Here is a 16,648-nt window from a genome sequence, read left to right as displayed (position 1 = left end):
TCCTCTAATATCATCAATGATCATGCCCTGATAGACCCCCGGCACCTACTACACCACAAGGATAGGAATTATACCTTCACCTTCTGCATCTATGGCACTTGTTCATGCATTGATTTTTTTCCTGCTCTCAGCTACGATGGCCCAAAATCTACTTGCAGCCTCCATTCTCCCCAGCAACACTTCGGACCATATCTTGTTCTGGTTGATGTAGACCTTCACATCCTACAGCCCTCCCAGACTCACTGGCGTCTGAACGTGCCATGCTGTAAATCTACTGTTGACAAGCGCAGACTATGTGGAAATCTGCACCAATATTTATAGACAGCGCTGTCGGTTTCATCCACACAAATGCTGTAGGCAGCTGGTAAGGCCTGCAACAGGGGACCCTTGATGAAAGACTCTGCTGACTTTCAGAAGCATTGAGAGTCCGAGAGCCATAAGAGGACAACCCTTATAAAGCAGTTGACCGTGCGATACTGTAGTAAAGAGCCCCATTTCGACATTGTTGCCCCTACTTTTTACCTGGTACATGATGTGTTTTCGACTGAAAGTGCACTGGGTACCTGCTAACCAGGTCCCCCGTGCTGGAGCGCTTTCCCAAAACTGTTCAATTGTTCCCTCAATTGGTAAAGCCTTTAGCACCCTCTGTAAGTCCCTAGTAAATGGTACTCTCGTACCTAGGGCCCGAGGTACTAAAGAGGGTCCCTAATAGCTGCAGCATGAATTGTGCCACCTTAAGGGCCGCTCAACAAGCACATGCAAGGCTGCCAGTCTTTGTGCAGACAAACGCGAAAATAGAACATGCCGCACATCCCTCAGTGCCATGTCCCCTGCCACTACATATTATATTTGTAAGTCACCCCTACAGCAGGCCGGACAGCCCTAAGGCAGGATGCTTATTATGATGTGCAAGGGCAAAACGGCATAAGCAGATATGCCCCTGTGTTGGTCATCCCTTTAGCTGCCAGTGCAAGTGGCCAGGGAGGCCATCTTAAACCATGTGCTGGACACTGTTGAAAAAGAGTTACCCAGCTACACGATGGCTTCACTGAAAATAGGGATGATTGGTACCAAAAAAATGCATCTTGATAAAATCACACCAAAGCCAGTGTTGAGTTTATCAATACATGCACTCAGAGGGCCCCCCTCGAGGTGGCCCCTGAAAACCTACCAATCTCTAGTGCGCTTGCTGGTTGGTTTCTGCCAGCCTGCCACCCGAGACACAATTCTGACCGCAAAAGGTGAGAGCCTTTGCTCTCAGGAGACCCAGGGTGTTAACAGCCTCTCCCACAGAATGACCTGCTGATTAGCCTCCTTTGGCTGGCGAGGTACAAAGGAGCCGCCGCCTTTGGAATGCAAATCTGGCTCCCCTCACAGGAGAGAAAGACCCCCCTGCCCCATCCAGAGCCCACTCGGCACCTGCACAGGCGGGAAAATTAGCTAGTCAGGTGGGCGTGTCACCCCAGACTAGTACCAACTCTAATGTGGGCTAACTGCAAGGTGGACACACATTTTCAAAGGTAGCCATCTTTGTGATGGCATGCAGAGGAATTCTGGGACAGGGTTAGGCCCAGTTCCCACAGCAAGTGGTCATATAGGGGTATAATTACCCCAAGGATCAGTAGCCCATTTGCTACTACACTACACTCCCCTATCTCCCTAAATGTAGTATTTAGGCAAGTCCCTGGCACCAGAGAAGCAGATCCTGTTGACATAAGAAGAGAGAGGACCCTAAGAGCCGCAAAAGCAGAGAAGACTGAACAGAGCACTTGACTTGGTCCAGCCCCACTGGCTTGTCTGCAGCCCCTGTTGAAAACTGCATCTAAGCCAACTCTGTGGCTCCAAAAACTTGGGAGGGCAGCCTGCCTTCGAGAAAGACTCCAGAGCTCCCATAAACAGCATACCTGATCTAAAGAACCCCAAAGGAGAAGACTCTGAGGCCTCAAGAATCTTCAAAACCCGACACCTGAAGCAACCACTGCACCCATCGCCTCCGGCCTGAGTTGAAGTGGGCCAACGGTGCCAATAAGGTTCCCCAGCCTTCCAGAGCTCGAGTCCATTGTGGTTTCACTCCTGCTGGACTCCCTGACGTGGCCTGCAGCCAATGCACGTAGGCCCACTCCACTGCGACTTCTTTGGTAAGGAAAAACCAGCCGGCTGAAGACACCTCTGCACCAATCACCCCTGGGCCTTGGATAGAGGACCAAAAGTGTTCACCACATCCTTGAGCATTGCAAGGCCTGATCCCACTAGCTGGTTCAGCCCGACTGCCATCCTAGCCAGAACCTACAGCCTCTTTTTACAGAGACAGATCCCCATTGAAATGCACTGGGCTCCCGGCACGGATTTGCACCCAGCACCCGGCCGCCCGCGTGCCACTTGTGGTATTCTGTTGGACCTTGTCCACCACTCACATTAACTCCTGGAGATTGGTCCTGTAAGTTGATGCACTGTTCCTGTTTGCAGAACTTGTTCTTCCTTCCATAGGATACCATTGCAGAACTCAGAAATTGCACTGTGACCACTTTTTAAAGTGAAAAGAATTTAGATTTGAAACGCACTTACCTGAATGATGCTTCTCTGATGCCTAAACATATATAAAGATAATTGCTATTTTTATAAATTGGTGTGGATCTGTTTCTTGAGTCGTGTTGTCCTTTATTAATCAGTGGGCGTATTACGCAGATGTCTTGCACTTCTCTGTGTTCAGCCTAAGGCTGCTCAACTACACTACCCCCTAAAAGAGCACTTTGGGATTGAATAGCAAGCCCCTGTCCACTAGTAAGGGATCCACTGGAATCTTTAAATGGTATATCAGATTAATGATACATCACAAAGGGCCAGCTTCCTAAAAATACAAATCAACATGAAACCTACCCTCCTCAGGGACCTGCTAAAGGCCAAGTTCGACCTGAATTCTCAATATACATCCCAAGCAGAATCTACTCTCTTCAAGACTAAAGCAAAGGCACTATGAACGAAGTGTGAAGGTGGGACGTCTGTTAGTGGCACAGTTGAAGCAGATGCAATCTTGCAATGTAATACCGGTTATTAGGGCCACGGATGATTCACATCTCCCTGCCTAAATGACATTCCGAGGGAATTTGTCACTTTCTATGAATGCCTGTATTCCTCAAAAGCCCCAAATGACACAGGCAGAGGAGAAGTTCATGGGAAACTAACCAGAATGACACTCCCACCCGAGCAGGCAGTTGTTTGGGGGAGATATAACTGGGACGGAAATAACACAGGCTATTGATGATCTGGCGACCATGAAGGCTCCTGGAGATGATGGTTTCCAGATTGAGCTGTAAAAGACCACCAAACCCTTGATTATATCTCTATTGGCCAAGCAGTTAAAAGAAATGACAGGCTACGCCACCCACTCCCTGAGCACAATAGGGTGCAGATATCGCTGATCTCCACCCCCCCTCTCCAAGCCATGTAAGGATCCCCTTCAATGTGACAGTTACCATCCCATCTCCTTCCTAAATGCGAATATGAAAATACTGGCAAAGGTGTTGGTCACTGGACTTAAAGTGTATTTTCACTCCTAATACATTCTTCACAAGGGGTTAGTGCTGGGCTGATCCTCAGCAAATCATTTGCGGACTGTGCCTCACCGCCTGGGGCAAGTACGTACTGATAAAGACGACAACTCCTTGTTTCTCTTGACGCAGAAAAGGCATTTGATGATGTGGAATGACCGTTTCTGTTTTGAGTGATGGAAGTGATGGAGCTAGGGAAAGCATTCACAGACCAGGTCCGCGGGCTATATTCCTTCCCCACAGCATCTGTGTACTGCTGGGTTTTTCCTCGGATTTCCTTGCTTCCAACGGGGAGCCCGACAGGCTTCTTCTTCATCTCCCTCACTATTCATTATAGCACTGGGAACTACTGCTGGCAGCCGCTATTTGTGCCACTCTGGTTTCCCATGGGTAGCCTATGACAACAATGAAGCGAAAAGCATTTTACTAGTCGGCCAACATCCTGGTGGTCCTGTACCACCCTCTAGAACCGGTGCCAGCACTTATGGAAGTGATAGAGGCATTTGTTTTTCTGGTTACCGAATAAACTGGTCAAAATGCAAGGCCCTACCAAATGACACCTACTACCATGGCATCATCTCTAAGGGATGCATGTTCTCTTGGCGAGCCTCCAGTCTCAAATATCTAGGAGTCTATCGGAATACTGAATTAGACACTTACAGATGCCCTTTTCTCTCACCCTATAGTGTATTCTCTGCGTTGCTGGTTAGAAAACAGGCTAAGCCTTCTATATCGGAGGACGACTGGAACAACGTCTTGGGTGATCACAGTAAATCTGTGAGAATCCAGGATGAAATATAGTTATTTTAAGATATTGCATCAATGGCACTGGACCCAAGACAGACTCACCAGGGCACACATGTGGGCAGATTCCCAATGGTGGCGGTGTCCTGCACACAACTGTGACATTGTAAATATTGTTGTGGGAACTGCCAGGCACTGTTGCACTGCTACCGCTCAGTTTGCGACGAATTGGAGGTCATATTAAAGCTAACGAGTCGGTTGGTGCTGCTCCATGATGCAACATCCCTCCCAGACCGGTCATGTGCTGAAAAACGCTTGCTGTTCACGGATTTGGAGATAGCAAAGGTAGACATCCTATGCCATTGGAAATCTGCTGTATTCCCATCCTATGATACACAGCCTTCAGATATGCATGTGATGGCTGCATTTGTGCGTATTATATACAAACAATGATCAATTGCATACTTTTAGGTGGTTTGGGGCCGTGTTGCTGCATTAGAAAACCAGTTTATTAAGTGGGAGGCAAGGGCCTGCACTTAACGATCTACAATTTCACTGTCACGCTGCTGCTCTGAGCGAGCTTCGGAACAAGGCCCCACAGTGATTGTGCCCCTGGGATCTAAGCCTGAAGTTGGAAAACGTCCCCTAAAACCTTCAAATTGCCCAACACACAAGGGTGTGCGTGCAGGTTGAGCAGGGCACTGGCACCCAGTGTGGGCTGTGTTCCGACTAGATTGCCCGCCATGAAGAAAACCTTTACGATGTCAAGGCGGGATAGAGGACACCCGGCAGAGGGAAATGGGATGATTTTTAACTACCTCTCACATTCGGCAAACAGACCCATACTCCAGGGATATGGTAATAGTGGTAGACTTTCCGGAGGACCGGATGATGGGACAATACAATGCTGTAACTGATTGGGGGGGTGGGGTTTGCCACTTGCTCCTCCTTTATCCCTGTCCCCAGAGTACCCTACATCCTCCCTTTCAGTCAACCCATGTATACTGGCCATAATTTGCGCTCTATCAGTCACCTTCCTAGTCACTCTTTTCCCAGTGGGAAAGAATGGAATGTGGTTATTTGTTTTTCTTTATGTGACAGTTGAGTTGGTACTACTATTATATACCCTTGACTGGCATGCCTGTATGCAGTGTTATGAAAATGATATACAAAGAAACAAGAATTTGTACTCAGTGGGGAGGGGAGAAATTCTATCCGGACAACATGGCATTGCAAATCTAAGGATTATTCATAAAATACTATGTTGAGCAACCCATTACTGTACATGTACACTTGGAACTGCACAGGGCAGAAAGAAGGGAACAGCGACCATGACAAAATGTACCATTTTTCTCAGTTATAATGTGCTTTCATTGATCCTCAAGAGTTAGGACTACTCATTGCACAGACCCACCATCTGCAACTCATTAACAGGTACAAAAATGCTAAACATTTAATAAAAATACAAAAGTGTCAAATGTAATCTAGTTCATTAGAGGGCTGAACTAGCTCCTCCTCTCCTGTTTTTTTATTTTTGAATTCTGTGACATTTCGAGAATCTAAGCACTTTACAGCTTAAGGAGTCTATTGCTAAAGAAAGACAACTTGCCCCACTATTAGCACTTCACAATGAGACTATGGGTCTGTGGCACTCACTTGTTGTCGCAGCTGCTCTTCGTATCGTTGTCTGGCAAGCTTGTCTTGGTACTGTGCTCGCTATAAAGAAACAAGAAAGTGGATGTGAACCAGAAAATGTGACGAATATGGAATAGCTTCCATGTGAAATTTGAGGTCATAGGCATCTGAACTTAAGTAGGCAAGACACTGGAGTGCTGCCAAAACTGTAGGAACTAAACATGGGCAATCTCAATTGGTGCCATTTGTACCCTTATATCTCCTAATAATCTCAACTTCTCCTAATGCACCCTTAATCAGAGAATAGCTAGAAACCAGAAGATAAGCACCGATCCCACCTTTCAGGTTTTCCAAACGAGACATCATACTTCATCAGACTAACATACAGTGCTTAGCCTGAGCCAGTGGTTGCGGGTGGGGGGCACTGGCACTCATTTTTGGGGACAGGTACTTATTTTTCTGACTTACGCATTTCCCACAAGAGAGTGAAAAACCAAACAATGAAAGACAGAGCGAGAGAAAGACTGAAAAACTGTCACATGGAGAAAGCAGCAACCTGCAAGAGTGAGATAAAGGGGTAGGTAGTGTCTGATAGTGAGGCCTGGGGTGAATTCAAGGCTATGCATTCACACACCGACATTTAATTGCACTAACCGTGGGCTTCTGAGCAAAACTCTGGGTGCCAGCACTCATTCTTTTACAAATTAACCACTGCTAAGAAAGTCTTGTAGCACATTACGCACTACATGTTTGCAATACATCTGTTACTGGGAAAATTACAGACAATCCTACTCAATAGCGGAGTGTATAATAGAAATATCTCAAAAAGTGAAAACGCCAGTAAAGAGACAATTGGAATTCCATCAGAAAGCTAGGTTTTGGGGTAAATTATAAGAAAGGATTTGCGGAGGGGGCACAGACAGAAGTTTAGAAGTGAAAAAAGCATATAATTCATGAAAACATTATTATATGGCCTTCCCGTTGCATGCTTTTTTTTCCCTGGTAGCCACTAGCAAAGGAGTCTCAACATGCACCTCCCCAAAATTTAGGGGACTAGTTTCCATACTGCCTGATGCTGTCTGGTTTCTTCACCCAGTGTCTTCCTCCGTTCTTCTGCTTGCACGCGGATTTGCTCATTCTTCAGCTGTTCTACGGCGGCCTCATACTCCTGCACATGAAGTGGAAGATAGTACAAAAACCTTATTAGACACAGAGCACCAATCCTCACCAGAGGTACTCATTTCATCAAACTTCATAAACAAAATAAAAAAGTCCTAAGTGCCATATCTATGCAGAAGTTCCGGTGCACAATATTATAGATTGATCTCAAGCATTAAATATTTCTCACAAATCAGCATAAATGTACAGATGATGAAAGCTAAAGTTTAACACACACCATACTTTGTGCTCTCCGACCATGATACATGTACATCACTACAAGCCAGGAAACAAAGGATTCTTGTTATTCAGAGCTCCAGAAAAACCTTCAAATTCCCCTGCTTAGTATGAAGCACCCTGTATGTCAAGTGACACCATACGTGATAGCATAAATCTGCATGTAGCAAGCATCATACAACACAATCAATGCTCACTACAATGAACTTCAAAGACTGTTGGTATAGATCCTTTGATGTCAACCTACACAAGCATGTAATACAGATACCACCAGACTATTTAAATCATCATATAATAGATGTGTAACACTTTGTCTTGCAGGGCAAGTCTGTACTATTTCCCATTCTATGCACAAATTAACTTAACATTGCCTAACTACCCACCAATCTCAGCTCCGCAGTTTATATGTATATATATGCATCTATTACTCTATGACAAAATAGTCATAACACATACCTATTCACAGCGCCTGCCCTGTTGCTCCCCTGTTAACTGTTTTTTCTGTATCTATGCCCATGGCAAATATGTTTTTTTAGTGTTTGGTTTTATGCATGTGAGTCAAAACCATAGCGGAGTCTTTAACTATGTGTTTTTTTTTTCCTAATGAACTTAAAATCCGATTCGGCTGTCAACGGCCTTTTACTGCACACTGCGCACAACTGGGTGCAGGTCTAAACTTACCATGGCCACTCAATTTTCAGCCGTGCACAGCGGGAGCTGGGCATAGAGCATTTCCTGCAGGGATGCCCTAAGACAATCCACCACAGTTTTTTGAGCAGGGCCTGCCCCCTAGAACATTCCATAAGCACCCGTGTGCAACTGTGCCCAACAGGGATTTCATTCCAAGTGTGGAGTAAATCTGTTCAGACTTTAATGCTGTATAAGTGAGCAAATTTTCCTATAGTAGCTAAAATGGGGAATCACTTTCCCTGTTCATTTTTTTCCAGCAGACGATGTTCACTAAACTTGACATGATGAAATGTAGCTGACTGAATAAATAGACTGCCAAGTTTTGTGCAAATTCATCCATTTGGTCAAAAGTTATAGACAAATAAAAAAATTAAATGCCTTTTTAATGGAAACAATGTCTAAACTATAACTATACAGTCAGTATCAAGCTCTATATTAATTGATAGATAGCCATATAGCTATCGTCATTTATGTGTTATTTTGTTTTCCATAGTACCTCACCAGCAGCTCGGCTGCTATTCCAGTCAGAACATTCACTCACTTTTTGCAGTCTGGACTTCCCAGAGAAAAATAACTGCCTACATCAACCTTTTTTAATAAAAAATTTTTTTTTTTAATCTGCGAGGGTATGGCCAAGATGTCCTCGGAGTCAACGTGCCCATTTCCAGATCTGCCCTCTTCCCTGACCCACCATGTGGATCCATTTCCATCAGAGTCAGGAGCTAACTCAACGACATAACTAGTGTGATATGTTGAGAGGTAAGTTGTGCCATTGCGTGTTCAGGACCATGAAAAAGCAGGCAGATGCAGGAGACTTTGGGGAGGCGTTTAGACCCAAAATGGACAGCGTGCCTGTGTTTGGGAGAGGAGGCACAGAACAGACTATTGGTGTGTCAAGGCGGACATTTACAATGGGAAATTACCTGCTACACAGGGAGGTAGTTGCCAACAATGATCCTGAACAGCCTCTTGATGGTAAGCACATAACGGGATAATCCCAGAGACGGACGGTTTGAGGACCAGGTTCCTGGGCTGGTGATGAGATAGATGAGCGATGGAACGGCAGTAGCTCTGCATACGTAGGGATGGCAGAAGGAAGCCCTAAATAAGGCCTTAATTGAACGATAACCAGTCATACAATAAAGCTGGCAATGTATCAGTGCTATTATTGACAGATGGGGATGCATTTACCAAGGTTTCCCTATGAGTGACTGATGATATACGACTGTGGCGGCCAATGGCTAAACCTTGTGAGGTGAACACAATCTTGAAGTGTAGTCAGCAATGGGACTAAAAATGTAGCGATGTCACAGAACACTGGGAAGTTGGTCACTGTTGCCCGTTTTGGAGGCGTCTAGAGCTGTGAGGCTTGGTGAGAATGAGCATGATACGTTTAAAGCGAAATCCAGTGGAGACTCGATACAATAGAGTGGTCTGAACTGCAGCTGCATGCCTCCAAAAAACATTCACAAAAAGCCTACTGCCGTACTATGCTCTCCACTATCAATAAGAACAATCTGTTCGAGGAGGATGGCAACATACCCAGGAAGGACGCAAATATGTCTTTCACCAATGAGAACCAGCTCAACAGCATCAAAGTATTCAAACAAGATTTTAGAGACTAAATGAAAAGTAAGAATGATAGGAGTCTGCTAGACCTTCCTGTTGACTTGAATGCCATGATAGGAGAACTACACAGGGACACAGACTCAGTGGGATCCAAACTTCTAGAAATGGAAGACTACATGAAGTCAGTGGAAAGTTGCAGTACACAAGCAAATAGGAACCTCTCGGTAGTTGAAATGCTCAATGGATCTTGCCCTTTTGAAAGCAGATGAACTGGATAATAGATGGAGAAAAGAGAATATGTGCATAAGAGGCACAGAATAGGTGCAGAGGCATCGGTATGCTTTTTTTGTGGAATTGTTTTAGTCTGTGACTGGTACCAAAAGTAATGAAGAAGATTTATGGTTATATCTTGAAACGTGCTACTTGGGCATCAGATGACCACTGCCACGATCTATCGCCTTAAGCAATGCACATGATACATTCGTCCAGGGATTTCTTTTTGCATACGGTGGCCAGAGTGGTGGCAGTGGGAGACAGTGACAGGGCATTTGAACTTGTTGGGGGATAGCAATAGAGATAGATCCAAGGTTTGGAGCCTTCTCAGAGTAGTTAAAAAAAATGCTGCAGGAGTTGGGGCTACAGGACATCTGGAGTGACCTCCACCCTGCTGATAATGGGAGAGAGAAATAGGGTTTATAGTCGTCTCAAACCATGCCTGCCTACCTCATTTGGCCTTGATTTGAGCACAGACTGACACATCTTAGTGGTGGAGGTTATAAATGATTAAACTAAGGGGCCCCCTTTATGAGAGGTCTATCGGGAAAACCGATTGCTTAATAGTTTGCTATAAATGAGGGTTTGGGAGTCTGACTGGAAAGAGTATGGGATGCTTTGAAGACTTTGGTGTTGGGAAAATGCATTGCTCCTAAGGCAAATTTACAGATGATGAAAATCCAAAAGCCTGAAACAAAATTGAAATTCTTAAAGACAAAATATTAAGATAGAGCATCCATGACGTTACTATGTAAACTGACAACTTAGGGCCAGCTAAAGAATATCTACAGCAATAGAGCGGAATTTGCAATGCTCTAACGGAGGCCACACACTTATATAACGGGAGAAAAAGTGTGTAAACACAACTGCTTTGGGATACGAGGAAGAGGGAATATATATGGAAATTAAAGGTTTCCGCTGGACACTTTTGCACACAGAGGAGGGGAAAAGCCGAAGAATTTTAGAGGCTTAATACCTACCTACACGCAGCCTCTGCTTCTTTATCCTATCCTGCCCAATCAAACACACTGTGTTGGACTCACACCTGCCTAAGCACACTGCAACACAAATGGAGGCGCTTGAAAGTCTGCTCACAGAAGAGGCGCAACATTTAGGACCATTGTGATGGTGAATTAACCTCTGCCTGAGCCTAGGATTCCCTAAATGGTCACCTGTCTGACCCATTTCACCTCTACTGTGGCACTAGATAGGGGGGTCTCTAACCGCTGTTGCTTTTTGCCTGAAGAATCAAACCACAGGCTTACCATACCTACCATGACAGCGGTACAGACTATAACTTTAGGGCAGAGGGATAAAGAATATATCTGTCTGCAGAAGATATTTGTTTGCAGAAAAGAGCCAAAAACCTATCTCGTCGGAAATTAGACATAGTCGTACCTTCAAGGAAATGCCCAGAAACAAAATTAATATGGACAACTCTGAGGTGCTTATCTGGCCAATACCCTCTGAGGTAGCACACACGTTTAATACCTTTTCAAATCCGCAATTCTAAATTGAAAAGGGATCTGTTTATAAAACACTTGTTTGTCTAATTAAAGGAATGTTTCCAAAATGTACTTGTCCCTTTTGTTGCCATGCAGCTAGGAGAGCGTTCTCATTATAGAAAAGTTATCATAATAGCTTCTCTGATTAAGCTAATAGTTTTGTAATATCAGGATTTGGGTTCCAGAAAGGTTTGATTTCGCTGCTTTTCTGCAAATCTACATGGGTCTGGACCAGAAGCTGGGAAGAATTAACATATAGAATACCCTTTTCATGTCTTCATCCAATCCTTGCCCATGGCTCACAGGGAGCATACAATGCTCTCCCCTGTCAGACTCGAGTCTACCCTGCCCTCCCTACCATACTAACTCCTGTACTCTCACCCTGCACTCATTTACCACATGTTTAGAGTAGGTGGTAAATGAGAGCAAACATATGCAAAAAAAGATGAAATACAATGCAGAATTCCCCCTGGTAATATGGAGTCTTCAATTAGTCCCAATTCCATAGGGACAATTTTGTAATTGCAAGGTATTGGCGAGGTTCCCACATAGTGCTGGTTTTTATGGGTGCAGATTTACCAACCTGCTTGAAGTAGGGGGCTGAAGCGTTATTTTTAGGAAGAAATAACCTGCGAGTCTGAGCACACATGTAAACATACACATTTAACAGAATTCACCAATTCCTCTCCAGTCTTTTTGCAGACTGGAAAAGGTTGGGAATTTACTCCTAATAGGCTGGTGTGAAACTTTTTCATGGGGGAAAAGGGGGGTCGGGGATGTAGGTGAATCTGCAACTGGTCAGCAGATTTTCTCATGAGCAAATATACCTTTGTATATTTGCTCGTGGGACATCAGAAGTTACAAAGGGTTGTTAGAGATACAGTTTCCAGGCTTCCTTTAATAAACTCTTATACTGAAAGGCATAAATCTGCACTCACACAAGGATATATACCTACAAGTCCAATTAGGGGACTTTTTGTTTAAAATACTGGCGTGGATCAAATGTTTTACTAAATGACACCTCAGAGAAATGGTATGCAAGACTACACAATAATTTAGCATACATAGGGTGTGCATTTTATTTGTAAGGCAATTGGGAATCTTGCGGTTATGCATCTGAACAAACTATTCTAAACATGCCTCCTGGAACCCCGGTCAGTAAAGCAAGATGAGCCCACTATATTTTCCTGAGGCACTTCTCTTAACAGTGAAGGAGTTTGCATTAATGAAGCATATATACGGGTTTGAACAACTTACACACCTTTCCTTAGTGACAGACAATCCACTTTCACACTTCCATACTGTGGTACAGCAGAGTAAACTGGTAACCAAAGAGATTGTGCTGCTGTGGGCGCTGCCTACGTAACCAGGGAACAAAGTAGGCATGAAAACATGTTCTCGATTCCAAACAATACGACCTGGGCGTTGGGCGATAGGAATTCCACACCCCAATTAAATACTTTGGAATAGTCATACTGCATGTGAAAATATGTATGGGGAAATGTTCCTTCTTTGCTCAAGAGGGATCTAAAACAGTAGACTTTCTGGTCAATTGATAGGAAAAGTTAATATATTCAAGGGGGAGGGCGCTAGAGAGCCCACAGCAAGATGGCCGCTCTCTTGTGCAGCTCTGCCAGCTGGGACACCGAATCCACAAATAATCCAGTCCTCCGGCGTCCTACAAAAGTGAAGCGCTGAGCAGAAAAGTATGCAAACTGACCCGTGTCAAACATGACGGGCTGGTGAGGTTCCAGGCCGTGAGGCAACTGGCCACTGGTTCCAGTGTCGCATTGGCACGGTGACTACCCATATAGATATGAGGCGAGCTCCCAAGCCGCAGAGTCTGCGAGGAAGGGGCAGGTGCTCTGCGAGCCCGCAGTGAGAGGAGAGGCCGCGCCAGGCGTGCTGTGCGCTAGAGACTGGTGACTGCAGCGGTGCGGCACTGATAAAAAGCAGGTACAGGGGAGCATAAAAATGGACCATCACAGGGACAAAAGACATTTTAGCGGCATTGCCCAGCTTGTGAAGTTGGGGGACAGCGCAAAGCTGTATGTGGGTACATGACTGCCCATAACTAAGATTGCGGCCTATGTCCTACTGCACTGGGAGAGGAGGTAGGCCCACCATTTTGCTGGCCATTCGCATTAGTTTACAATCTGGGAACTCTGATATGCCTGCATGAACTTGCCTCAATACGTCCCCAGAGGCATTGCTCACAAGACAGGCCACCAGTGGGTCCCTGGAGTGGGGCTGACTCACGGAGTTTTTGCAGCAGTCAGGCTGACCGCAAGACCAAGCTGCGCTACTCTGCCCACGGTCGCACTTATTGATATCGTAGAAGCCGGCCATGCTGGAGCCTCAATTAACCTAGAGAACTCTGGTGAAGCCAGACCTCTAGAAGGCACTCTCAGCCACTGGGGGCTGTAAATTCCTTGGTGGTTGGTGTGCTGCACTTTGCTGGTGACTGAAGGACAACTGGTCCACGATAGACGCTGGCACTTATCTACCTGTCCTAGAGGCAACAAAGCAGGCTCAACTCATCCATCATGGACCCAGCCGGATAAGCATAACTGCACACACTTAAGGGGAGAGCCACTTGGTGGTACAAACTGGGACTACCACAAGAGCATTGCTGCGGGGAGAAACCCTTGCATTGGAGCTCCTGGTGAGTATGGAAGTGTGGACTAAATAGAAACGCTACTAGCTGCTTAGCTCATCGTGGGGCTTGAGGAAGAGTACATTCAAATTTCCTCCCTCACTGCAGCCGGCGATCGACAGTTATCATAGGGAAAGCTGATAGACATCTGACTCACATCACGTTTGAGGCGCGACGTGCTACCAAATCCCAGCAGGATCCCCTCTCAGATCCGGAGCAAGATCTATCAACCACGGGGCACGACAGTGCTGTAAAAGCGCATTCCTGGCCATGCAGCAAAGCCTGTAATTTATCTATGGCAAGATTGACACGCTGAATATCCAGATGGAACATATGTTGACAAAATTAGACAAACACACAGCACATATAAAAGCGGCCGAGCAACGCATTTCGACTACAAATATGAACTACAGTCAAAATGCTTAAATATGGATAAAGTGCTGGCAGTAATACAGGCCAAAAACAAATACCTGGAGGCACACTCCCACCATAACAACCCGAGGATCATTGGGGTCCTGGAATCCGCCAAACTGGCAAGATGGAGCAACCTGTGGAACCCATGCTTGGTGAGATCTTTAGTGCGGAAAATCTGTCCTCCATGCAGGTGGCCGGGTGAGCTCACAGGTCTCTTGTAGCCCGTACTCCTCTGGCTACATTGCTGCACCCCATAAAAGCCCAGCTCCTAATTAACTGCTACACTGTATGTATGTATGTATAGGCGTTCTTGTATAGCGCTATCACCGTCACCCAACGGGCATCCTGGCGCTTAGACTGTCATGACACAGAAACATGATTTTACCAGCTACCACTCTTTCACATTGCTCTGGGGAACAAGTAAGTCTTTAACGCTTTTTTAAAACTGGCTAAATCTTACAGGCCCCTTAAACCTAACGGCAAAGAATTCCACAGCCGTGCTGCGGTGATCCTGAAGGATCGTCCTCCCATCCGGGATCTTATGAACTTAGGTACTACCACTGTGCTCTGCCTACCATGGGAAAAGAAGGACATACAGTACCAAGGTCACACCATTGCATTCTAACCAGACGTCACGCTGGCAGGCAGTACAGTACAGGGAATATTTCCCAGTTAAAAATAAGCTCCAACAGAAGGGAATTCCATTCACCATGCTGTATCCTGCAAGGTCCCGCATCGAATTACGTAGAACCCAGAAAATACTAACAACCCCTAAAGCAGCACTGGAATATATTAAAACACTCACAGCGAAATGTCGAGATCACTCCGAATCGAATTTGGTTGAACCTGGTAACTAACTTCAAGGATCTCCCCACAAACTGTTAAGGACCAGTGCCTGCACAACATTACGTTGACTGAAGGAGCATCACTTAGCTCCTGGGTCACGGGGGGGGTCACCTCTTATACACACAAAAGACTGAAGTCTAGTTGCAAGTATCTAAACCTGCACCAGGTTGTCTGGGCTCTGTGCGCCGGTGATGCGCCACGGTGGAGAGAACAGCCCAGCTGGCCCCGCTGACCGCATGGAAACCTATGCCTCTACTGTGGTAACTTAAAGAAGCTGATGACCTATATTTTTGCTCTCCCTAGCCACCTCCACCCACCTGGAGACTGTTAGAGCCTCTGGACGCCTCCTAAGAGGGTATACCCTGTACGACGGTTTGTTGTTGAGTAGTATTGACTGATGTGTTGTACTGTTCTTGATGTTGACATAGATCAGTTAACGTTGACCAGGGTCTTTAGCAAGATTAGGATGCTGAGGTGGGTGAGGGGAGGGGTATTGTGCTCTTTGTGGACTTACCACAACTGTACTACCAATTGCTATTGCTGTGATAAATGCTGTGTGTTGCCGAGGGACAGACTGAACAGAACTGTAGTGTATACAGGTAAAGGAAGGCTAACACTAATCAAGTGGACTATACGGGGCTTGAAAAACCTGAGGAAAAATTCACCAAGTGCTGGCGTATTGAGCAGACATCATGTGCAGATTGGCCTCCCACAGCAGACACATCTAACCAAACACACTGAGGGGGCCACTGGGTCTACATGGAAGGGTATCCGGTGGTGGTCTCCTCATACTTTTAGGGGGTCCTGATACTGGTGAAAAAGGGAGTTCCTTTCACACTTGTCCATTCTAAAATAGATGCACAAGAGCCTTATTTGACAGTCCATGGCAACCTTTGTGGTACATGGACCACCCTAATCACTACCTACGGGCCAAATACAGACGACCCGTAATTTTATACGCAATTATGGAACCACATCCATACACTACAAACCTTAGTCTTTATTTATGGAGGTGATCTAAACATGTATTTAGGCCCAGAACTTTATAAAGCTGCAACCGGGGACTAGCAAGGTAAACATTTGCCACAGGTTATCAAGGAGGGACTGGAAGACACCAAACAGATTGATATCTGGAGACAGAGGAACCCAGAGAGCCATGAAGGTACATTCATGTCCTCAGTACATGGCCAAGACTAGATTACTGGCTGGTGTCCCAGGAGTCTAGCACTAGGATTACCTAGGCGCAAAACATGTCACGCACACTATTGGATCATACATCAATGAAACTGGTGGTAGAAATACACACACATATCCCTAAGAAATTCACTTTGAGGTTCAGGTCCACGTCCTTACTTGACCCAGTATTTAAGGAG

The 16,648-nt window shown here is 45.5% G+C and overlaps 1 protein-coding gene across 1 annotated transcript in view; it reads right to left on the bottom strand.

Moving 5' to 3' along the window:
• The window catches only part of LOC147710752 (ATPase family AAA domain-containing protein 3-A), a 554,267-nt gene that overhangs the window by 491,856 nt on the left and 45,763 nt on the right, over positions 1-16,648 (bottom strand). Inside the window, exons 3-4 of the mRNA XM_086921474.1 lie at positions 6,994-7,095; positions 5,949-6,008 (exon numbers count right to left, since the gene is read on the bottom strand). Of these exons, the coding sequence (XP_086777600.1) occupies positions 5,949-6,008; positions 6,994-7,095 (162 nt within the window). The remainder of the gene's footprint in view (positions 1-5,948; positions 6,009-6,993; positions 7,096-16,648) is intronic.

Source organism: Lissotriton vulgaris, chromosome 5 (genome assembly GCF_964263255.1).
Source record: "Lissotriton vulgaris chromosome 5, aLisVul1.2, whole genome shotgun sequence".
NCBI lineage: Eukaryota > Metazoa > Chordata > Amphibia > Caudata > Salamandridae > Lissotriton > Lissotriton vulgaris.
This window is presented reverse-complemented; position numbering and strand designations above follow the sequence as displayed.